The sequence below is a fragment of the Manacus candei genome, unplaced genomic scaffold, assembly GCF_025592945.1.
Source record: "Manacus candei isolate 608988 ecotype Guabito, Panama unplaced genomic scaffold, ASM2559294v1 h1tg000142l, whole genome shotgun sequence".
Lineage (NCBI taxonomy): Eukaryota > Metazoa > Chordata > Aves > Passeriformes > Pipridae > Manacus > Manacus candei.
The window spans coordinates 1,542,169-1,566,310 of record NW_026138190.1 but is presented as its reverse complement, the minus strand read 5'-3'; the positions used below and the strand labels follow the sequence as shown (position 1 = coordinate 1,566,310).

The window sequence follows — 24,142 nt, the reverse complement described above, 5'->3', positions numbered from 1 at the left end:
CCTGCTTCATTGCAAAGGATTTTGATGTGTTCACTGCCTTTGGCCTGGCATGTTTCATTCCAGACAACATCCACTGCAGGTATCTATTGAACCTTTCTCTAAAAACAGGGATGTTAGGATCCCATTCAGGATCTGCAGTGGGAAAGGGAATGTCCAATGTACTCTGTATATTCCCCACCAAAATCTGCTCTTCCAAGAACCTCTGACTAGTTTTAACAACCATTGCTTTCTCCCTACTACCAAACAACACTTCTAACATAGGATCCTTCTAGCCCAGATCCTGGGTTTGAATCATCATTTTGAAGGCTTTTGCCATTTAGTCTGGGTTCTATCACACAGGGGGGCCACTCCCACCCCTCCTTGTTTAGCTCTAGTTCTTCCTGCAGCTGTACTGAAGCTCTCTGCTCTCTCTCTGACACATTCTCTCTCCCTTTTCTTCCGGACATGCTAAATCTGCCTCTTCACATGCCAGTTCCCCTGCAAGATTGGTTTCTGCATCTTGATTATCTGTTCCCCCACTCAACCTGCCCGTGGGGCCAACCAGAAGATCTGAGTCCTCCTCCTTATCGGGGAGACGATGAGAACAAAGTGCTCCTGTGCTCCACACTGAACAACAAGGCTTTAACCATTTCCCTTGATTTTCCTCTCCGGGCTCACACCGAGGGCTCTGAGGGCGCTGCATTCACACCACAATCCTTCTGCCACTTCAGAGGGTTCTGCAAAGTGAAAAACACATCACCAGACATAACCTCCTTCCACTTCTGTTCCCCTTCTGAAACAGCATCAACTGTAACAGTGGATTAGAATTCAATGTTGCAGAACAGCCACCCATTGATTACAACACTTCATTAAATTCTCCCTGGGAGCTGTTCCTCTGGGGGGGCTGCCAAACTTCATCCAAAATTGCAAAATGCAACAAAGTGGGGACTTCACAATTCCCCCTTCAGATTGCCCACTCCCCATCTCTAAACAGTAGACCCAAAATGTTACAATACAGAAACAAATAAGAACACAACAATATTGATCGATAAAACAAACCAAATACCAAAGTCCAAAATACCAAATAACCCACCCAAAGGGCTGGAAGATCCACAGGTCTCAGATGAGCAGGATTCCCAAAATACCAAAGAACCCACCCAGTGTGCTGAAAGATCCACACGTTTGACATGGGCAGGATTCCCAAAGAGAATGCCTTATTATCCAGTGGGATCTTACCTGTGTCCCAGACTGGGTTGGGGATCTGTGCTCTTCTGCAGCAAAGTCCTGGTGCTGGTTGAAGATCCAGAGATCCCTCAGATCTGTGGGAGATCAGGCAGAGGTGTCCTGTCTGGGGGGCCAAAAATTACACCCAAAAGCAGCAGAAACAAACTTCTTAACCCCAATTTGGAGATGTTAAAAAGGGCATTCTTCTTTGTTCAGCATGCTGGATGCTCAGAGGAGAGTTCCTCTAATCCAACATGCCAAATGACAGACAGGGTTTTTTATTACACACACTGTTTACATGTGCATTTGATAGCCTTGCTTACTTAATACATATTCATTACTCTGCTTTACATAGTCACACCCCTATTGGAAGTCCTTTTCTGGTCCTTCCTGGCCTTCTCTGTCATCTGTGCTGCTCAGTTCTTGAGCAGCACAGCACCATTGTGTTTCCTTTATCTGGGTACACAGGGCTTAGTTTACATCCTGCTGGTTTGGGACATCCCTTATCTAATTCTCTAGGACTTCTCCAGGATTACATTGTTCCTCATTTGGGCACTCTGGGGTACTGGGAGTAGAGTTTCTATTTCTTCTATCAATGGTTTGATGGAGACCATGACAAGCTGGGAACTCGTTGCAGGGAAAAGAGGGAGCAGTTGGGAAGTAACAGGCAGGTGGAGGAGAGAACTGTTCAGAGAACAGCTGAGATACAGCTCGAGCAAGGTGAAAACTAAACTGTCATTTGGGGTCATCCCAGATCGATTGGATTTCAGAAATTACTCAACACAGGTGCCACCTCCTCCAGCCAAGCCCAGGAGATCAACCTGCTCAGCAGCTGCAAGGGCGGGATGTTCATGTGCCTGCTGCCATCTCCCCAAAGCCATTATCCCACTCCTGCTGAGAAGATGGGCAAGATGAGCATCTACCTCACAAGATCTGCTGCTGGAAGAAGAGTGTGTCCCAAAGGATGTCCTCAGCCTTCTCAGAGGGGACGTCAGATCCTCTCCAGGGATGGTCCCAGCCCTTCCCAATCCAGACTGGGCACCAGCTCCAACTCTTCCCTTGAAAACAAACAACAAATTCATGACAAGAGATTACAAACCAAAAGTGGAAACAAGAAAAAAGGTAAAATGTTAACATTCACTCAGGGTTCTGAGGAAGGCCCAACCCCTCCAGGCCAAAGAAAAACCCCACCTCCTCCAGCTAAGGAAAACCCAGGCCTTCTCCCTGCCCTGCTGCACTGCCCCCAAAAAAAGGCTCCTAAGCCAAGGCAGCCCAAGCCTTTCCTGGCCTGCAGCCCAAAGCAGCTGGTGTTCTGCAGCCCCACCTTTGCTCCCCCCACGGGGTTTGTTTTTGGCAGGCTGGTTGCCCCTGCCCCAGCCCCACCCAGCAAAGGGGCAGTGGCAGAGGCTGGTGGCAGAGCCGGGCTCCCATTTCACACCCAGCCCAGAGCACCCGCCCGCCCTCCTGCCAAGAAGCAGCTTGGCAGCCGGCTGAAGAATTCATCGGGTTCCCCGCCAGCAAAGGGGGACCCTTCGGTGCCCAGCCAGGCTGAGCAATGCCCGCGGCCGGGAGCACCCCCGGGTGTGGACTCATCTGCAAACGGCCTGTGGAGCACGGCTTGGAGGAAGGGGCCACAATCAAAGTCCATCATCTTCAGCTCCCCAGTGTCCAGGTCAACAACAAAGAGCTGGTCATCCCTGACGTCGTCCTCGACGTCTCCAGCAGCAGCCCCACCCGGCACAGCTTCTCCAGAGGCCCCTTCTCCTTCCCTGGGGGCCAGACCAGGCTGTCAGTGTTCTGCCGAGGGCCCAGCTGTCTGTGAAGCAGGATGAGCAAAACCAGGTTGGATGGTGGCCACCAGCACTTGGAAGACCGGGTCTGCAGCCCAGCTCCAGCACAAAGAGGTGCATGTTCCCATGTGATGACCCCCCCTCAGTGCTACAGGCTGACAAAAAAGTCTGGTTTTCTTTGCTTCTTATTGCCAAGAGACGTGTGGAGGTGTTACTTGCCAGGGCCCTGGATCAAAGTGAGCACGTGGATCTCTCCTGTCTTCTAGAGCAGGTGGATGCCCTGCACCCAAGGATGGCACAAAAGGTCTTCCAATGCTGGCCTGTCCGAGGGGCGGATGGACAAACACCACCTGATAAGGTGCTGGCAGCCTGGGGGGAAAATGGCCGGTCAGTTGGAGAAGGATCCTGTCCCCTCTGTCCCACTGTCCACGTGCCCAGGCTGTGCTGGCTGTGCTCAGAGCTGTGCCCAAACTTCTCCATCGATTCTCCCTTTTGGAGGAGAGCAGGATGGCAGGACACAGGCCACCTCCTCCAGCCACCCATGGGACACAAACAGCTTCAAGAGCGGCGTCCTCGTGAGCCCGCTGCCCTCTCCCAACACCGTTATTCCCCCCGTGCCACAAAGATTGGTATCCACCTCGAGAGACCCGTGGTGGGAACGGGAGCTGGTCCCAGATGGTGTTGGTGCCTCTGCAGAACGGGTGCTTCCCGCAGACCATCTGGTAGAGCAGGATGCCCAGGGACCAGATCGTGGCCGCCTCGCCGCGGTAGCGTTTGAAGCAGATCCACTCTGGCGGGCTGTATGACGGTGTTCCTATGGAATACAGATGGAGTTCATCAGGTGGATGCTGCCTGCTCCCAGAGCCTCACCCCAGCATCCCTGGCAATGTGGGGCCTGCCCCAGTGGCACACGCTGTGACCCACTGCCTTCTCACCGGCCCCTGACTCTTGGTTACAAACTTGGGGTTGCAGAAGAAGCCACTGGTGTCCAAGAGGGCAGCAGAAGCCCTGGCAAGGCCCAACCATTACATGCAAGGGAAAAACCCAGCCAGTGGTGGGGAAAAGCCATGCCTTCTCCCTGCCCCACTGCACTGCCCCCAACAATTCATCATAAGCCAAGGCAAACAAGGCAAGCGGAGCAGCCCAAGCCCTTCCTCGCCTGCACACCAAGCCAGCTGGTGCACAGTTCTGACCCCCTTCTCTGCTACCCTCATGGGGGTTTTGGCCAGGCTGGCTCCCCCCTGCCCCAGACCCAGCCCAGAACAGGGTGGGTGGCACAGGCTGTCGGCAAGGCCGGGGCCCGTCTCACAGTCACCCCCCAGCCCCATCCAAAAGCAACTCGGCTGAAGAACTAATCCTATTCCCCCTCAGCCAAAGGGGCAATCTCCGGTGCCACACCCGGGCATGGCCATGCAATGCCCAGCACCAGGAGCATCCCCCAGCTGTGGGCTCACCTGCAAACTGGGTGTAGACCGTGTCCTGCAGGAAGGTGGCACATCCAAAGTCAAGGAGCTTCGCTTCGCCGGTGGCCAGGTCGAGGAGGATGTTGTGGGGCTTGATGTCCCGGTGCAGGACGCCGCAGCTGGTGCAGTGCCGCACGGCCTGCAGCACCTGGCGGAACAGCCCCCACGCCATCTCCTCCGGCAGGAACCCCCACGCCGTGATTAAGCGAGAGAGGTCCCGAGAGCGCTCCGGACGCTCCATCACCAGCAAGAAACTGTTGGGGAGCTCGAACCACTCCAGGAGCTGGATGACACCACGAAAGCCATTGGACACCTTGTCCAGCAGCACGATCTCCAGGGGTGCCAGGGTGCCGTCGGGCTGCGGGGGGACCACGGGGTCGTCAGTGGGGCTGACGCCGTGCCTGTCTGCCTGCTACCCCTCTGCCAGCCCTGGATGCTCCCCGTCCCCCACCGACCCCACGGGCCCACTCTCCCTCCAGGTGTCCCGGCGGCTTCCACCCTCCCGGGCCTCGGCTCGTCCCCGCCCGGCCCGCCCCGCTTTCTCCCGCTGGCCCCGCTCGCTCACCAGCTCGCCCCACCGCCGGATGAGATCCCGGGGCACGGCTTTGATGGCCACCTGCAAGCCAAGGGGGACGGCGGGTTGAGCTCGCCGCCCGTCCCGCTCTCCTCCTCCTCTTCCTCCTCCTCCTCCTCCTGCTCCTCCTCCTGCACTCACCGGGGCTCCGTCCGCCAGGCGGGTCCCCGCGTAGACGCGGCCGAAGCCGCCGCTGCCCAGCAGCGAACCCAGCCGGTAGCGCTTCTGCAGGGGCCCCTTCGCCTTCCGTGCGGGCGAGACGTGGCCGTCAGCGTTCGGGCCGGGGCCCGGCACGGCCCCCGAGCGCCCCTCGAGCGGCCCGGGCCGGGCTTCCCCACCCGCAGCGGGCAGCGGCGGCGGAGCTCTGCCCGGGGAACCCGCCGAGGAGGCGGCAGCGGCCGCGGCGCCCGCGTCCCCCGCCGGCCCCGGCAGGCGCCGGGCTCGAGCCGGGCGGAGCCAAGGGGCGGCGAGGCCGAGCCCGCCCCACAGCCCGTCCCACAGCCCGTCCCACAGCCCGTCCCACAGGAGCGCCCAGCAGCGCCACAGCCCGTCCCGCAGCCCGCCCCGCAGCCCGCCCCACAGGAGCGCCCAGCAGCGCCACAGCCGGCGCGCCGGGAGCCGGGCGAGGGCGGGACCGCCCAGGGCCGCCCAGGGCCGGGGACGGGGCGGCCCCGCCCGGCAGAGGGGAACGGCCGGGGCCATGGCCCGGGCCGGCAAGGGGAGGGGGGACCGGGAACGGGACAGGGACACCGGGACGGGGACACCGGGACAGGGACACTGGGACAGCGGGACACCGGGACAGGGACACCGGGACAGGGAGAGGAGGAAGAAGAGCAGGAGGAAGAGCGAGAGCGCGTCGCTAAGAGTCGCTGCTGCTGCCGCCGCTGCTGCCGCCGAAGCGCCGGGGCCGTTGGTCCGTTCGTCCGTTTGTCCGTTTGTCCGTTCCCCGTTGGCCCCCGCGCGCCCCGGGGGCAGCCCCGGCTGGAGTCACGGAGCTCCCCTTCCTCCCGCACCCATGCCGAGGCCACGGGCTTTTTTAGCTGCTTCACTTTATTTTGACTTCTTTGCTGGCAATCTTGCAACTTCCCGCCGCTGCTCGGACCCCATCCCGCCCGCTCGGCCCGCGCTGCTGTCGCTTCCTCCCAGGCCAGCCGGGGGCTGGACTTGCCCCTGAAGTTTGGGAGGGTGTTTGCTCGGTGAGGAGCCCCGGCACGTCCGGCCAGCGCCAGGCAGAGCCAGCCCCGGGGGAGGGCAGAGCAGGACGATCGGCAGGGGAAATGCAGCCCTTTGGGGTCAGCGCTGCTCCCCGACCACACCAGGGCTGTTCCTGTTTTCCTGCCCGCTTAGAGGGGAAAGCCGGCGACTGCAGAGAGGATTAAAAAGAAGAGAATTAGAAGACTCTTCTTGCTGCCATTTGGATGCCAGTCCATCCTAATAAATGCAGGCTTAATTTGGAATGGACACAATGTAGCAGCTTTTTCAGCACCCAATATTTAACAGCTCCCTTTCAGGGGACAGTGGAAAAAGGGGGGGGAGAACGGGAGAAAAGGGGGGCTGGGACCTCCAAACTGAGCAGGGAAGGGGCTGAGACTCTGAAACCGAGCAGGGCAGAGGGGAAGAAACAGCCCCAAACCGAGCTGGGGGGGGAGCTGAGGACTGTGGGGTTGATGAGAAAGGGGTGGGAGAGGGGAGAAAAGGGGTGTTGGACAGTGGGCAGGGGGACAGAGGGCGGGGGGTTCCCATATGGGTCCCCCCTGTCCCCCATCAGTTGGGCCCTGGAGCGGTTCCCTGGGGCTCTGGGAGGGGGCAGATCCGCACTGGGAATGTCCACTGCTTCTGTAACCCTCTCTGTGCTTGCTCTGGTCACGATTCTCCACGGGTCCCCAACCCTGGGGGCTGATGGGGGGACTCCCCCCACCCAGCAGCTGGTGCTGCAGCAGCTGTGGGCAGAGGGGGGTGGGAAAGGGGGGTCCGGGGTGGCCCCCTGAGCTCCCAACCTGCTGTGGGGGCAGAGGGCTGCTGGGGGAGCACCCCCTGACCTGTGTCCCTGCACACACAGGACTGTTCCAGTTCCTGGGAAATTAGCTCATCCATATTCATTGCACATTTTTACATCTTCACGAGCTACCCGAGAGTGGGCGGTGTTCCATGTAAATCTCGGGACGCGCCTTCTGGCTCCTGCGCACTTCTCTCTGGAGCTCCTCTCGGGTGGTCGCAGGGGATGAAGGCTCAAAGTCTTCCTCTCCCGCTCGCCCGATGCCTGGGCGGGGGGCGAGACCGCACGCTGATTGACTGTGGGGGTCTCTCTGGAGGCGGGGAGCGCGCAGAGCGCCATGTTGGCTGTGGGGAAGTGATGGAGGAGGCGGCGGCGGGTGCACTGCACTGGGAGTGGAAAGGCTGGAGGGCTCGGGAGGGTTTAGCGGAGGGGTTCGGGGGTTCCCGAGGGGCAGAGCGCGGGGCCTTGGAGCCCTCTCGGGGGCTGCGGGGCTCGGGGGCTTTTCCAACGGCCTGGCTGCACTGCGCAGGCGCGCCGGCGGAGAGCTCATAAAAGAACTACAACTCCCATGAGGCCCCGCGTCACGTGCTGGACCCGCCATTTCTTTTCGGGCCACAGCGCCCCTGCCGGCCCGGCGGACCGACCCCAGGGAAAGGGGATCCTGCTGCCCGTCCTGAACCCCAGAGACCGCAAAACTCAGCACACAGAGATCCTACAGGGAGGGCTCAGCAGTGGGGTTCAGGGGGTCCTCCAGCCCCCAGGGGAGGGGGCCTGGTGGTGCCCCCCCAAAGTCCAGGGACGAGATGTACCACATCCGGGTAAGGGGATCCCAGTGTCCCCAGTACAGCCCAGTGACCTCCCAGTGACTCTCAGTACGGCCCAGTAACCCCCTCAGTGACCACCCAGTGCATCCCAGTGACCTCCCACTGCCTCCCAGTGTGGCCCAATGATCCTCCAGTGAGCACCCAGTAACCCCCGGTGTGGCCCAGTAACCTCCCAGTGTCCCCCCGTGTGTCCTGGTAATCCCCCAGGAACTCCTCAGTCCCTCCCAGTGTCCCCCAGTGTGCCCCAGTTCCCCCCCAGTCCCTCCCAGTGCCCCCTGGTTCCCCCCAGTGTGTCCCAGTATCCCCCAGTAATGACCCAGTGCCCCGCAAAGCCCCCCAACTGTCCCAAGTGTGTCCCCAGATGCCCCTGGCCTTTCTATGAGCGTGGGGGGAAGGAGGGGTGTTTTTGTGGTCAGAGGGTCCAGGGGGGGCTCCTGGGATGAGATGGAGGGTTGGGGACATCAGGGATGGGGTTTGGGGACAGTGGAATTGGGGGTGTCAAGGGGGGATTGGGGCCATGGGGAGGCCCTGGGGACACTGGAGACACCAGGGGGGTCTCGGGGTGTCAAGGGGGGGGGGTGGGGACACCAAGATGGTCTTGGGGACACCAGGGGGGTCTCAGGACTCACCTGCTCATGGTGCTGCCCCTCCTCTCCCCCCCCAGCCCCATTAACCCCCCCTTCCCTGGGCAGTTCCTTTGCCCATGGGCAGCAAAGCCCCCACTGCTTCTGCAACTGGAGAGTGTTGGAGCTGTGGACCATTAACATTCCAGTCTCTCCCAGCTCTGCATCCCAAAAGTCGAGAGGGATCAGTCTGTCACCTCAAAGTGAATCAATCCCATTGAAAATGGCTCGATCCCATTCCAAAACCTCTGTGTTTCTTATTTTCCCTATGTAATTCTGAGGCAGTTGGTGCCACTCCTCAGCTCTCAGCAGGCTGAGGTTTGGCCTTGCACTTTTGCCTTTGCTGGATTTCTTCATCAAATATTTCTCTCTCCCTGAAAAGAAACATATGGAAGGTTTTTGATAATCTGGACATCTTTAGGCCATCTGGACAAATGACAGTTTGCAGTGTTGGAACAGCTCAGCCACAACGTTTTCCATGTTTAACCATTTATTCCCATCCCTCCCAGGAGGGAGGACACTGAACTCTTCCACAGAAACAGAAAACTAGTAACAAAAATTCAGAGACTACTGAAAATGAAGAATACCTTTTGCTCTCAGGTGGCCCTTTCACGTCCTTCTCTTCTGCCTTCCTGCAATCCACGTTATCCACGGCAGCAGTTGCCTGGATCATGGCCCAAAAAAGCTTTTTAACTCATTCATAATCATTCCAGAAAACTGAATCACAGCTGGGGGGTGGGAGACCAAGCAGGTGTTCAGGCTGGAGAGCCAGAGGCAGCTCCCCAGAGAGAGGCCTCAGAGACAGCGATGGAATCCATCAGATGGCCTTGGGCACTCTGTGAGAGGGGGAGAAGAAGCTGCTGACTTCAGGGTGTAGCAGTACGTTCGGATACATGTCCAGAATAAAGACAAGTGCCAAAAAATACTCAAGCACACAAAATATCTTTTATTACAGTGAGAATAATAATAATAGTAATAAACTTAGCAAGAGGAATTAAAAACTAAAAAGAAAAAAAAAGGATACAAAATAACTATCTTATCGGGTGGCATTAAAACAAATACTACGAACAGCATTTAATACAGTATTAACTAGTGAAAAAGGGATACCAAAAAAGGATCTTAACACAATGTTATGGATAACACGATATTGGTTAGTAAAAAGGGAAACTAAGGAAAAATACTATAAACATAAAAGGGGAATTAAAGGAACACAAAAAGGATATTAAAAAGTTTGTTCTCTCAGTTGCTTCCTATCAAAAACTGTGCTTACCCACACAGACAGGCCAGGGCTGTCAGGATCTGCAGCAGCTGGTCGGTGCCCGTGCTTAGCGGGCGTCCCCGCGGAACAACACAGTCTCCATGGCAGGATGAGGATCGCTCACCCCAGCAGCTCTGACACCCCATTTTATCAGTTCCACATTACACCACGTAGGGCCAGTACCCAGTATAAGGTGATGCCTGAATGGCAGCCAAACACCGCCTGATCATTACCTCATGGCAACAGTCTGTGCATGCCCTACTTGTAGGGCAAGGGGCGAGCGACCCCTGCCCACATAATCTTCCTCCCATCATCATCTTTCTCACCCCTATGGATGACCTCTACCATTGTGTTTCAAGGGTAGATGTCTCTATCTTGCAATATGTAGCAAAACCAAGGAAAAACTCAGCTCTGATAATAGGGGATATCAGGCTGACTTGCTAAAAAACACAATGGACCTTACAATTAGCTTGTGCCATGAAGCTACATTGTACCACACTCTAGCTGGTTTCACATCCTAATATGACTTCGTTCTCACGCCTCTATGCTCTATTGATCATCTAATTCAAAAATATCCCCCTTACACAGGGGAAGGACACCTGCGGTGAACACCTGCTACCAGAGTTAAAAATGAGAAGGAAGAGACTGCTTTAGGTCACCCCACTTATGAAATATGAATTAATTTATAATTAAGAATGACAGTGTGTTGTTAGAAAAATTTGACTAGTGTGGATAGGTTAGAAAAAGTGTGTGACAGTATGTTAAAAAGGTCCATGGGTGCCTCCTTCCCTGTAGCCTAGAAATTCCTGCGCTAGGTGGGATAAAAAAGCTTTACTGTAAACACTGCATGCCTTTTCTGCCATTTTGGGGTGGACGAGGAGGACGGAAGAATAAAACTTCTATTTTTAGTGACACAGTCAGATTGTCTTTACTAACAACCAAGAATAGTAAAAGAGTTTAAAACTGTGTCAGGACAGATTTTAGGCATCGGCAGTTCTCCACAATTCCTTTAGTGCCATGAGGCTCTGCAGTGTCACAACTGGCCCTTGACTCCATAAGGATCCAAAAAGTCCCAGGGTTCCTTTGGCTCCATGAGGCCCTGCAGTGTCACAATGGCCTCTTGATTCCTTGAGGTTCCACAGTGTTCCAGAATTCATTTTTTCCATGAGGCCATGGACTTTTACTCTGGAGCCCTGATTCCCTGCAGCCATGCTGTGTCACAATGGCACCTTGGTTCCATGAGATCCTACAGTGTGCCAGGGTTCCTTCTGGAGCATGAGACCCTGCAGTGTCACAGGTGCCCCTTGATTCCATGATATTCCACAGGGTTCCTCTGATTCCATGAGGCCCCACATGTCACAAAGGTCCCTTGATTCCAGGAGGTTCCACAGCGTCCCAAGGGTCCCTTTAGCTCCGTGGGGCTCTTTGACATCCCGTGACCTCCCGGCTCTTTAGGAGCCCTGAGAACTTCCACAGGGGGAAGTGCCGGATTCTGCCCTGGGATGGGGCAACCCCGCAGGGACGGACAGACTGGGAAGGAGAGGCTGGAAAGCAGTGCTGGGAAAGGGCCCTGGGGGTGCTGGTGGGTGGCCAGTTGGCCCTGAGTCAGCAGTGCCCTGGCAGCCAGGAGGGCCAAGCCTGTCCTGGGGGCATCAGGCCCAGCATGGCCGGCCGGGCCAGGGAGGGGATTGTCCCGCTCTGCTCTGCCCTGGGGCGGCCTCACCTGCACCATTGGGGCAGTTTGGGGGGACACAATGGAAGGGAGAGATTGAGCCATTAGAGAGTGTCCAAAGGAGGGCAAGGAAGATGGGGAAGGGCCTTGGGGGGAAGGTGTGTGAGGACACTGAGGGCACTTGGTGTGTTCAACTGGAGAAGAGGAGACTGAGGGGAGACCTCAGTGCAGGTCCAACTTCCTGGGGAGGGGCAGAGGAGGGGCAGGCCCTGAGCTCTGCTCTGGGGGGACGAGGGACAGGACTGAGAGAATGGTCTGAAGTTGTGTCAGGGTTGGATCTTAGAAAAAGATTGTTCCCCCAGAGGGTGGTTGGGCACTGACCAGGCTCCCCAAGGCAGTGGGCACAGCACCAAGGCTGACAGAGCTCAAGAAGTGTTTGGATGATCCTCTCAGGATCATGGTGTGACCCTTGGGGATGGTCCTGTGCAGGGTAGGGGTTGGACTGGATGATCCTTGTGGGGGTCCCTTCCAACTCATCCTATTCTGTCATTCTGTGATTATCAACCCTGTGTCCAGCACAAATCCAAAACACAGCCCTGCACCAGCCACGGGGAAGAAATTTAACTGTACTCCCCGTGAAACCAGCACACCCTTTATGGGCTCTCCCAGAAACATCCCCCAGTCCATTTGCCACCTGGAACCAGTGACTCTGAGTTCCTGCTTCCCCAGCCCCAGGGATGGTCTCCTTGTCTGCTCATTCCTCCACACTCTCTGTTCAGTGTTGGCATCTTAACCAGACAAGCCCCTTGGAGATAATTTACTTGTAAGTCTGCATTTCTTTTGTGGTTAATTAGATCTCAGAATCTCAGAAGTACATTCAAAGTGACTATATTGTATTAAAGAAGAAATGAGAAAATATTTCCTTTTTTGTGGCCTGTTTACTTTTTTCCTGTTTTTACTTTGATATCAGAAATCCCCAGTTGATATTGATCCCAAGCACCTCATAATTCAGTCTGAATAGATAAGAAAATCAAGACCATTTTATATCTGACAATCCATCAGACTTTATCCCTATCCCCACCCCACCATTCCCTCATCAAAGCCCTGGCACTCAAAGCAGCCTTGGGCAAATCTGAGCTCCCTCCACTCAAAGCTGGACCTGCAGGTTTCAGCTCCTTGGCACCAACTCCCACCTGCTTGGCTTGGAGAAAGAGCTGCCCGAGACACAGAGGGATGTTCATTTATTGCCAGCAAACTAAACCAGAGGAAGGCACAGCTCAATAAAAAACAAAAGTCCTTCCTCTATTGTATATTAAGTCCACATTGCCTCCACTGAAGTCCACTTTCTGCAGTAGATAGTCTGAGACCAATGGCAAACACCTTCTCTATCAAGCACAGATCCCAAGATCCCCCCAACACTCCCTGCCCTGAATTCTGTCCATATTTGCCCTTTGCACACAGTGAGTCACACACTGAAGTCACAAGTTCCCTCCATCCACAGAAGGAGGAAAAGAGAAAGTGAATGAATTTCTGTGTTGTACAGAATTAAATCTACATTTATTTCAATATTCTGGGGTTACAGAAACGTTATCAAACATCCTCTGTAGTATCTGTTCACTGGGGAAACATCTGTGTGGATGGCCAGGCCCAAGGAGTGGTCAGATCTACCTGAGACACTTTCATCTGGTCAGTCCCATCCCCCTGTCCATTGTTGGATGTCACTCAGGAGCCCAACTCTTGGCTCCCTGTGCATCTCCAGGATGGACTTTCACAGCCAACCTCTCGACCCGGGTGGCAGGAGGGCCTACCCTGAGAAGGCCTAAAATGCCATCAGACAATGCCAACAGTGCCAGCTCTCATGCAAGCTGTCTGTGAGATCTGCCAGTTACCGATGGCACCCTGGGAATGGTTTTGGTGTTGAATGATGCTCAAACCAGCCTGGTTCACCCAACTCCAAACACACGTCCTGCTTTTGGAACTTGGATGGGACAGAGAAGCTGCTCACTGGTCTGTCCATTTGTGAGGAGCAGTCAATCCCTTCCTACTAGAGAAGTCCAGTCCCCTTTCATCCAGGCAGGTTCTTCTAACACAACCCTTCTTGGGGTAGATGTGTGGAGATTCCTGCCTTGGGTGGGGACGCCCTCCAAGGACACTCCTCAAGGTTGAGCAAAAGAAATCTCCCCACGACCGTTGGTCTGGGTGAGTTCCATCAGATCTCTATGTAAAAATTATTTCTTTTGGCTAGCTTTAATATAATTGTTTCAATAATTGCTTCAATATAGTGCATTATCTTATCTTATACTGTACTACTGGCAGTTTTAACATTCATATTGTGTAGTAAATTATTGTGATTTAGATCTTTTGTTTGATCATTTGTAAGAATAAAGGATTCATTTTATAGAAATATTCTCATTTTGCCAATCATTAAAACCAGTGGGACAAAAGTGGTTCAATCTCAGTTCTGTAATTCCTTAAATTTAATTTGTTGACAAAATCTGAGGCAAAGATTGGATCCCTTGTTTCTTGAGGCTCCGTAGTGCAACAATGGCTCTGAGATTCCATGAGGTTGGTCTGTTTCCCAGTGTTCTTTGGCTCTGTACGGCCCTGCAGTGTGACAATAGCCCACTGATTCCAGCATTTTCCCCAATGTCACACTGGACCATTGATTCCATGAGATTCCACAATGTCCCATTGGTTCCCTTTGGTTCCAAAAGGTTCTGGGATGTCACACTGGCCCCTTGATTCCCTGATGTTCCACAAAGTCCCGGGGTCCTTTTGATTCCATGAGGTTCCACAGTGTCCCATGTTCCCTTTGGTTCCAGGAGGCCCCAGTGTATTCCAATGGCCCCTGGATTCCAGGAGATTCCACAGTGTCCTGGGGTTCCCTTGTCTCCCTGACTTTTGGCAGTGTCCAGGGTCCCTTTGTTCCCAGGAGGTTCCTTTGTTTCCATCAGGCCCTGCCACGTCCCAGACTCCCTTTGGTTCCATGAGGTGCTGCAGGGTCACAATGTCCCCTGTTTTTGGAGCTGCATCAGCTGTCAGTCCAAGATGGGCCATGTCAGAATTGGTGAGGTTGGGGGATGAGGAGCAAGGTTGATCATCCAGGGTCAGTGTGGATCTCCTGAGGAGACACTCAGCATCAAGATCACTTGGAGAACACCTCTATCACCTCTTCTCTGAACTAAAATATATCCATTCTTTGATTTCAAAAAAAAAATTGCTTTTAAAACAATTAAAGGAAGACAAAGAGATCCTGAGGGAATTCTGGATTTTAACGAGCCCCAGGGTGTGTTTGCATCCTGAGGTAGTGAGAGAAGATTGAAGCAGCTGCTGAAGAAGTCAGAAGCCAAACTGCAAGTGCCTTGAAGCATTGCTGGGCCCCACTGAGGGCAGGCACTGCCAAAGCCTCCCCAGGGACTCCTTGGAGCAGCTCCTTGGAGGCCAGGAGTGCAGGCAGACAAAGGCTCTGGGCAGGCCCCTGCAATGCTGAGCAAAGCCTGCCTTGGTTTTGTGGAGCACAAAGGCCAAGGGCTGAGCCCCAGGCCCTGGCCCAGCAGATCCTGTCCCTCCCGGCTGGCTCAGGGCTGTTTGGGGGCACTGGGATGGGAGGGGGAGGAACAACAAAGGCCCAAAACTGGGCAACCCCTCCCAGACTCCTCATTTGGGGCAAGAGAGAAATAAAATGCAGAACCCAAAGGAAACTTGCTTCTGGTGTCCTGAGTGGCAGAGGCAGCTGCCAGAGGCAAGGGGACAAAGGCCTGGGTGCCTTTGGGCCTTGCAGCCCTGCCAGAGCCCTTGGCCATCTCTCCTGCAGGCTGTCCTGCCCTGGCCCTGCTGCTGCTCTGGCCTTGCAGGCTGCACACACCCCTCCTGCTTTCCCACCCCCTCCCAGCAGCATTTCTAGACCCTCCCTGATGTCTCTGCACCAGCTCTGGCTCTTGCCATGTGCACTTGGCCTTCTTACCTTGGATCCTGAGCCCCTGTGCCACAGGACATCCCTGCCAGAGCCCAGGCCTGTCGCTGATCATGTCGGAACGGCCAAAGCGACACGAAAAAAGGTTCCAGCAAAGTTTATTCCAAGGAAAAAGCAGGGACAGCCGCCCGGGGCTGCTGCGCAGCCCCTTTAAGTACAGTTTTTGAACACACGTAATGCACACGGATAGGACAGTTCAAACTTTCACACCAGAATTCTTACAGCTAATAGGTGCATTTTCTAAACTCTACTTTCTCACCACAAGTTTGCTCTTTCTCAAAACAGCCCAGTTCTTCCCCACAACAGTCCTGAGCACTTGCTCTTATTTTTCTCTCATGTTGATGTTCTTCCCAACCACTCTCGTTCAAAACAGGTCCTTGTTCTCATGAGACAGTGCTCCTGTTCTCATGAGACAGTGTTCTCTGTTCCCACGGGACAGCTTCTTCAGGATGCATCAGTATGTTGTCAGGATCAGGGCCTCCATTTTCAGTCCTCTCTTTTCAGTCCATCTCAGGGGTATACTTTGATCTGGTCAACATCTATTGCTTCGTCAGTATGTGCCAAGGTGCTGACAGACCCGCTGTCACCCCTGACAATTCCCCCTTTTTTGTATTTGTGTGACAAAGATGGCCTTAGTCTGCTGCAGGGCCCTTTGCAACAGGCTGATCAAGCAAGGCATCAGTATCGACAACCCCTGATTCAAAGCTAAGAAGCAATGCAGCATTTCCCAACGAGGATGGATAACAACACTTCACCAAGAAAAAAGAGAGTTCATCTACCATCTAGAATAAGGACTCACTATGGTCCGACATTCATGTAACACAGTCCTTTAAAATCTTGACACTCATGTAAAGTATTTTTAAGTCTACACACATGTATATCTACACAGTTTCTCTCTCTCATACAATCTTTTTCCAGTCATTCATTGGTGGCCACCTCAGTCACACTTCACTCACACATAGCTGGAATTTCTATTATACTTTTACATTTTAATTACACACTTTACATTTTAAGTAGTTATTGGCTGTGTACTTCTCAGTTTGTCATCTTTGGTAGTCACGTCCAACAACTGTACCTGGCCTGAAAAGGAATACATACAAGGAATATAAGGCCTAACAAATTTAAATGAGATCTACTCTGATTTAGCATCTGTTTATGCACCTGCATGGTCTCTTTCCCCCCTTTTTATATTTTAAAATGTTCATTTGATGTGTAAAATGTTTTCTTGACAACAGTTTGTCCTATAAGTGAGTTAGGAATCTCTGCATAATTGTTTTAGCTCTGGAAAACCAGCAAATTATAACATTACTTGTCCTTACAGTTTTTCAAAACTTCCTAAATTGTGGAGAATTAAACCAATGTCTGAGTTACATGAGTAATGAGTGATTGGCAGCAACACATGATTTCTGTCTATAGTCGGTACCTAGAAAAATGAATAGATAAATCACTATTACAGTCTGCTAATACAGTTTGAAATTCAGTGTCTTCTGTGAGAAGTCAGTCCAAGTTGTCTCCGATGTCTGGGATGTAATTAACTCTCAGCTCTTGTTCATCTGCTTCTTTTAGTTGTTCTTCACCTTTAATAAAAAACTCACAAATTTGTTATTAATAGTTCAGTCAGTTTTAAGTGGGTATCATGGGTAATTTTGCAGTTTTTCTTTGAAGCTGAAGGCCTAGTGATGACTCTGTGCAGTATGATTCTCTCTGTAGGAGATAGGTTCTATGGCTTGGTTTTATGAATTTTTTCCTGGAGCATTCTTCAATCCTGCTTCTCAAAGAACATTGGTTAGAACAATCACATTTAGTTTTTGCTCATCTTTTTAGGTCTCTAACTTCTGTATTTCCTTTTACTTTGCTTTTATCATTTTGAGCAGCATTTTATCATGTTGTACTGCAGAAAAATTCTCTCCTATTGTAAAGGAAAACAGTGAATTTCAGGAAGGTCACTGTAACTTCAATAAAAGCAAATAGCAGCTTTCATTATGAAGAAACAATTGGCTGTTCAAAATCTCAGCATATGGAAATCTTTCAGAGGATGGGATTACTGATTTTTATAAGGTCTTAGTTGCATAATTGGATTAAATATAGTTTTGTATCTTTTACTTTTCTATTATCAAGCCACACATGGCTTGTGATTTGAACAGGATTCACAAATTCATAGGGCAGATTCCTGCCTCTCTGAATATAAAAAATGAAACTGGAGAACAGTCATGTCCTTTTAAAACTTAAGCAGTCTCATCCAGCCTCTGAAACGATATGATCAGCTAGGATTTATAAGCAGCTAATTCTGAATTTTTGCTGATATTTATATATTTTTCTGGGATATGCGTGAAAACTTTAAACATCTTATTTAAACAAAATAGGTGTAACAGTTTAACTTACATCGAGGTATTTAAGAAGTTAACACTCTTAAAGTAGCTCTCAACTTTAGCAATTTACATAAAGCCACAGTAAAACTCACTCAGGCTGCTTTAAACTAGGGTTTTGCTCATAAGAGTATACCAGGGGATCCAGAATGCACACCTGGCAAAGCAGCAAAAGTTCTGGTTTAAGCTTGTCACCTGATAACAGGGACACACCTCTGCTGCTTAGCACAAGAGACCAGGACAGATGCAGTTTAAACTTGAAACACTGTCTGTTGTTAGGCAGTTTCCTGTATTATATCTTTAGATTTTATCTCTCTTTCCACAAAGGTGGAAACTTCCAGCTAGAAACAACTTATTTATTTTTCCCTTTTTGCTCTGGCAAAAACTGCCCCTGCCAAATAAGATATTTTTGAGCTAGGTATTCCACCAAAAAAATCTACCTTAAAGCTATCTGTAAAATACAGAAGCAACAAAAGAATGTTTACAGAGCTGTTTGAGCGGGGGGGGAGAGGGAAGGTAGAGCAGCTGTGCTTAGAGCTCTGCCGGAGAATCACTCCCCCCACACACACTGGAATTGTCTTATCACAGGCAGTTGTCTATCAGCAGTTACTTTAAAAACTCTATTTCTCCATTACATTTATGTATGCATTCTGAAACAATTTTGGTTATTTTAATGAACAACTTCAGAAAACAGTTAGTGAGACTATATTATGAAATTGTAAGACAATTTCTTTCTCCAATCAGAAGGTTACAAAGTTGCAATTTCTACAAAGCAGGATATTTTGATTCTCCTCCCAGCTCTGAGGGAGTGAATAAAGTTTCTGCTTAGTTACCAAGCAACAGACCATCTCTATCATGTGAAATACACTCGGTTTCTTTCCCTGGCAAGGCTGAATCTTTTCAAGGGAAGGCTTTTTACTTTTCTTTTTCCTTTTTCTCCTGGCAAAGAACTTTGTTTCTTCACATACACACACACAGTAACAGTAATATTGTGAGTTCACAAAACCACATTCCACAGACACTACAGTTAACACAAGAATTAACAGAAATATCAGAAGGCAGTCTTTTACCCCCTTTTTCTTTCCACCCCCCGGTAGGGATCGTCGTCTTCAGGCTTCCATGACACCAAACTTGATTTGTTGCATATTTTTCTGTGTTTTATCTTACACACATTGTGAGACTGAAACAGCCAATTAGTACATGAACAAAAAATAGGTAACTCAGGCTGTGAATAAGCAAGAAAAGGAAGCAGATGCTGACTTTTGAGTTCGAAGGCTTATACAGGGATGGGCTTTGCTATCTTGTTTTCTGCCCAGCCCCCGTTATTCTAATTTATCTCTGTCCCTCTCCATTCACTTATAAATCTTGACTTGGATTTCTTTTCTTAGTTGTTTTCTCGGTGGAGTTATCTGGTGGAAAAACTGCTTTTTCTGCAGCAGTGGCAATGGAGAGGGGGGGTCCTGACTTCTTTTTTGTCTCCGGGAGTGAATTATTAAATTTTTCTGCATTTTTTGCTTGGAGCTGTAGTTCAAGGACAATTTGTTACATCGACAACCTGCTTATCTTTCTGGGCAACTGCATTTCAGAGTTTTAGTTCTTATATGAATTATTGCATAGATTGTTGCCTCCCGTACGCTTCTAAATCTTTCAAAGTCTCACGGAGCAAGTGTTAGGCAAACACACGAAATGCAACTTAACGTAGTAACTTCAAAGCCTTATTTTCAGTACTGTAACAGCACGTCGTAAATAAAATTCAGTAACCTTGACATTCTTTCGGTTAAGGAGGGATTTCCACGTAGATAGAACTACACTTTCCTCCTTCGTTATGCGCTGTCCCATTGTTAAAATATAGTCCCCGGTGGCACCCCCGTTAGCTTACCTAATGAGGGTCAAAAAGTTCAGGTCCGGACCATTTCGCGGGAACCACCCGCTCTCAAGCTTCACCGGGCTCCGTTCCCCCTGTGCTTCGCCCCACAGGTCCAATCTCCCTCTAGGAGAGAAAATCCTCTGCTCTTTCCCCCTCTAGGAGGGAAGTCACGGCAGTTCCGCAACTGGAGATAAATCCGTCTTCAACATTGCGATCACGTCGGGGTCACCAGATGTCGCTGATAATGTCGGAACGGCCAAAGCGACACGAAAAAGGTTCCAGCAAAGTTTATTCCAAGGGAAAAGCAGGGACAGCCGCCCGGGGCTGCTGTCCCTGCTTTGCAGTTTTTGAACACACGTAATGCACACGGATAGGACAGTCCAAACTTTCACACCAGAATTCTTACAGCTAATAGGTGCATTTTCTAAACTCTACTTTCTCACAATAACTTTGCTCTTTCTCAAAGCAGCCCAGTTCTTTCCCACAACAGTCCTGAGCACCTGCTCTTATTTTTCTCTCATGTTGATGTTTTTCCCAACTACTCTCGTTCAAAACAGGTCCTTGTTCTCATGAGACAGTGCTCCTGTTCTCATGAGACAGTGTTCTCTGTTCCCACGGGACAGCTTCTTCAGGATGCATCAGTATGTTGTCAGGATCAGGGCCTCCATTTTCAGTCCTCTCTTTTCAGTCCATCTCAGGGGTATACTTTGATCTGGTCAACATCTATTGCTTCGTCAGTATGTGCCAAGGTGCTGACAGACCCGCTGTCACCCGTGACAGGCAGTGATGCTCCAACTGTGTCCTTCTCTTCCGATTCCCTCCTTCCCTTTGCCTCCCCACCCCGTGCTTTTGGGGCTGGGCAGATCTCCCCCAGCTCCAGCTGGGCCCTTTCCATGCTGCAGACATGTGGCACCTGCACTGATCAGCTTTGGGGTTGCTTTCTGTCTTCTGGAGCTGCACGAGACAGTTGGGACACGAAGATCCAAACAGCAGCTGGAGTTGCCTGGGAGAACATGGATGTTTTTGCTTGCTTGGGGAGAGCCAGGAGAGAAAGGGAAAACTGCACAACAGCTTGGAAGAGCAGATTGATCATCTGTGAGCAGGGAATTCACCTCATTGCAGAGGTCTCACTCCAGGCCTTTCCAAAACCTGAGCCTTGGCATGAGATCCAGGCTGTGCTTAAGATCTCTGGGAAGAACTCTGTGCTAGAGGAGATTTCCTGCTGCAAAACTGCAGCTTGCTTATACTTCTAAAAAAAGAAGAATATATAAACATGGGGGAAATGGGTCATGTGAAATGTAGCTGTAGAGTATTACTTAAAATTCCTACCCACAATCACATTAACCTATTTGAGACCAATTTCAATTTTACCCAGAAAAGGATACAATTTAGATGAAGTATGCCATTTTTATATAATCTCAGGGGTATTCATCCTTGGGGTTTTTTTTGTGTTGGTTTTTCTTTTCATTCTGTGTAAATCAACTGGACTTTTCAGTACTGTAATTAGAGTCAACCTTATTTATGTGACAAGTTAGGTTCTTCTGTTGAAAGAATTCTACAATAAAATGACATTTGGGAGGGCACCTGCCCCTCAACAGGCACCCAGCTCACCCCAAGAGGTGCTGGGACCCCTAAAACCTCCCCACAGCCCCTCAAGGACCCCCAAATGCACTCAAAGCCCACCCAGGACTCCACCCAACCCCTTTTCTGGGGGATTTCTCTGGGCACTGGTGGTGCTGGGAGCCCCCCGGCCGTGGGCGAGGAGCTCTTGGGTGAGTGGGGGGTGGGAAGGGGGCAGTTGGTGGGAAAAGGGGGGTCAGAGTGGAGAAGAGGGGTGGTGGGACCCCAAACTGAGTGGGAGGGGAGTGGGACCCCTCAAAAGTGGAGGGGGAAGAGCACTGAGGTTTGGGGGGTGATGAGAAATAAGTGGGAGAGGTCAGAAGAGTGGGGAAAGGGGATGGTGGGACCCCCAAACTGAGCATGAGGGGGCTGGGGAGTGGGGGGATGATGTGGAAGGGGTGGGATGGGGGGAAAAAGTGGGGGTTGGGACCCCAAAAGTGATCCTGAGGGGGCTGGGGATTGAGGGGACCACGGAAAAGTGGGAGGAACAGGGAGAAGGGTGGAAAAGGAGGGGTTGTCTGGTGGGTCCGGCAGACCCATGGGGGTCTTTGGCACCAGGTTTTGGGAAAGGGAGTAGTTCCCCTGAGCTCCCAACTTCCTGTGGGGTGCTGGGGGCCGCTGGATCCAATCTCAGCCTTGAATCTTGCCAACATTTTAAGTTTAGAGGAATTAGGGAGGTGTGACTGAACCACTTTTGTCCCCCATGTTTTAATGATGGCAAATCAGATCTATTGATAGATAGATAGATAGATAATTTATTTAGGGTTACAAATGATCAGACAAAAGATCTTCATCACAATTATTTACTGCACAATAGAAACACTAAAACTACCATGGGTACAGGATAAGATAGGACAGTGCTCTACACTAAAGCAATTGTTGAAGCAATTCTACTCAAGCTGGCACCAAAGCAGTAATTGTTTATTAGAGATGAATGGAACTCCCCCAGACCAATGGGGAGATCTCTGCTCTCAACCTCCAGCAGTGACCCTGGGGGGTCCCCAGCCAAGGCAGGAATCTCCACACACCCCCAGGAAGGGTTCTGTTGGAAGAACCTGCCCCTGGGAAAGGGGACTGGCCCTTTGTGGTCGAAAGGGATGGACTGACAGTCACTGGACTCCAGGGGTTGCCTCCCCATCAGGGGGTTCATTTGGGGTGGAAGCAGCGGCCGAAGCTCTTCCCGCAGTCGGGGCACTCGAGGGCTTCCCTTGCCGGTGGGTCCGTTGGTGTGAGGTCAACTTAGAGCTCTCGGTGAAGCTCTTCCCACACTCCCCACACTTGTAGGGCCTCTCCCCACTGTGGATGCGCCGGTGCCTGACGAGGTGGGAGTTCTGGATGAAGCCCTTCCCACATTCGGTGCAGAGGAAGGGCCTCTCATCCATGTGTGTCCGCTCATGCACGAGGAGATGCGAGTTGGTCTGAAACCTCTTCCCACATTCCCCACACACATACGGCCGTTCCCCAGTGTGGATGCGCTGGTGTAGGATCATTTCAAAGCTCTGCCTAAAGGTCTTCCCACATTCCCCACACTTGTATTCCCCACACTTGTAGGGCTTCTGCCTAGTGTGGATGCGCTGGTGTAGGATCAGTACAGACCTCTGCCTAAAGCTCTTCCCACATTCCCCACAATTGTAGGGCTTCTGCCCAGTGTGGATGCGCTGGTGCTTGACAAGGGTGGAGTTCTGCCTGAAGCTCTTCCCACATTCCCCACACGTGTAGGGCCGTTCCCCAGTGTGGATGCGCTGATGTTGGATAAGGTGGGACCTGCAGTTGAAGCTCTTCCCACATTCCCCACATGAGAAGGGCCGTACACCAGTGTGGATGTGCTGGTGGGTGAAGAGGCTTGAGCTCTTCCTGAAGCTCTTCCCACACTCCAAGCACCTGAAGGGCTTCTCCCTGCTGGGAGGCTGCTCAGGGACCACCAGCTCAGAGCTCCCCCTCAAGCTCCGGCCGCCTTCCCGGCACAGGCTGGCTCTTTCCTCCTCAGAGCACCCTGGGCTGGCTTTGGAGCCCCTCCTGCGGGGGGATCTCCGGCCCTTTTCCTCCCCGCTGCCTTCCTGCGCCGGGGAGCCCTTCAAAACGGCCTCTCCCACCAGGCTCTGCCGGGGGGATTTGTCCTCCGGGCTCTCCGTCCTCAGCTCGGGGCCTGGGGCAGGAAGCAAGAAGGACAGGGAGGGGATTTGCCTCCGGCCCACAGGGAAGGCCAAGGACATCCCCCCAACTCCGGCCCCGGCAGGACGGCGGCGCCAGCGGGGTTGTCCTGCAGCCGGGGCCATGCTGGGCTGACAGAGCCAGCACAACACCCGCCCAAAGGGACACTGACTTCCTCCTCACCTGCCTGGGGGGCCCAAGGCATCTTCCTCTTCCTCAGAGCCTCCTCCATCTGGTCAAGCTTTGGGAAGGACAAATCCTGATGTGGGGTGGAAACAAGGGCTGAGTGTGTTGGCTTGTGGGTTCCTCCTGCCCAAGTCCATCTCTAGAACTCACCGGGCATCCTGTGTCTATAAAAACCTCCAAAACACCAAGATTCAGCCCAGAGAAACCCAAACCTCTGAGATTCAGGCAAAAAAAACCCCTCAGAAATAGCAAGAAGACCCTCGCCACCCCAAACTGCAAAAAGTTAAGATTGAGCTAAAAAATACTCCAAAATATGAAGATTCAGCCCAAAAAAAGGTGATGGGGACTGAATTTAACCCTCCAGCAGGAAAGTCGTTTGATTTCAAGCTCATCTTCAAGGGACACCCTGGCATTGGAGCCTGGGCTCTAATTAACCTCTCCTGTGCTGCCAAACAGCAGGAGCTGTATGGCCAAGGGACAAACTCTGTGATCCCTGTCAGTGTCCATGGTCTCTGTCAGTGTCCTTCAGGGAAATTGGGAGGAGGAAATGATGAAACCGGTTTGGAACTAAACTGG

At 51.9% G+C, this 24,142-nt stretch overlaps 3 protein-coding genes across 4 annotated transcripts in view; all 3 read right to left on the bottom strand.

Annotated features, from left to right (window-relative positions):
- The window catches only part of LOC127462895 (serine/threonine-protein kinase pim-1-like), a 120,049-nt gene extending 114,317 nt beyond the window's left edge, over positions 1-5,732 (bottom strand). The window contains exons 1-2 of the mRNA XM_051771829.1: positions 5,172-5,732; positions 5,022-5,072 (exon numbers count right to left, since the gene is read on the bottom strand). Of these exons, the coding sequence (XP_051627789.1) occupies positions 5,022-5,072; positions 5,172-5,732 (612 nt within the window). The remainder of the gene's footprint in view (positions 1-5,021; positions 5,073-5,171) is intronic.
- The window catches only part of LOC127462839 (zinc finger protein 239-like), a 172,603-nt gene that overhangs the window by 146,465 nt on the left and 1,996 nt on the right, over positions 1-24,142 (bottom strand).
- The window catches only part of LOC127462841 (zinc finger protein 239-like), a 300,460-nt gene continuing 298,507 nt past the window's right edge, over positions 22,190-24,142 (bottom strand). For both annotated transcript variants that reach the window (XM_051771768.1, XM_051771769.1), the window contains 2 exons: positions 23,564-23,639; positions 22,190-23,375 (listed from right to left, as the gene is read on the bottom strand). In XM_051771768.1, the coding sequence (XP_051627728.1) occupies positions 22,339-23,375; positions 23,564-23,612 (1,086 nt within the window). In that variant the 5' untranslated portion in view covers positions 23,613-23,639 and the 3' untranslated portion in view covers positions 22,190-22,338. The remainder of the gene's footprint in view (positions 23,376-23,563; positions 23,640-24,142) is intronic.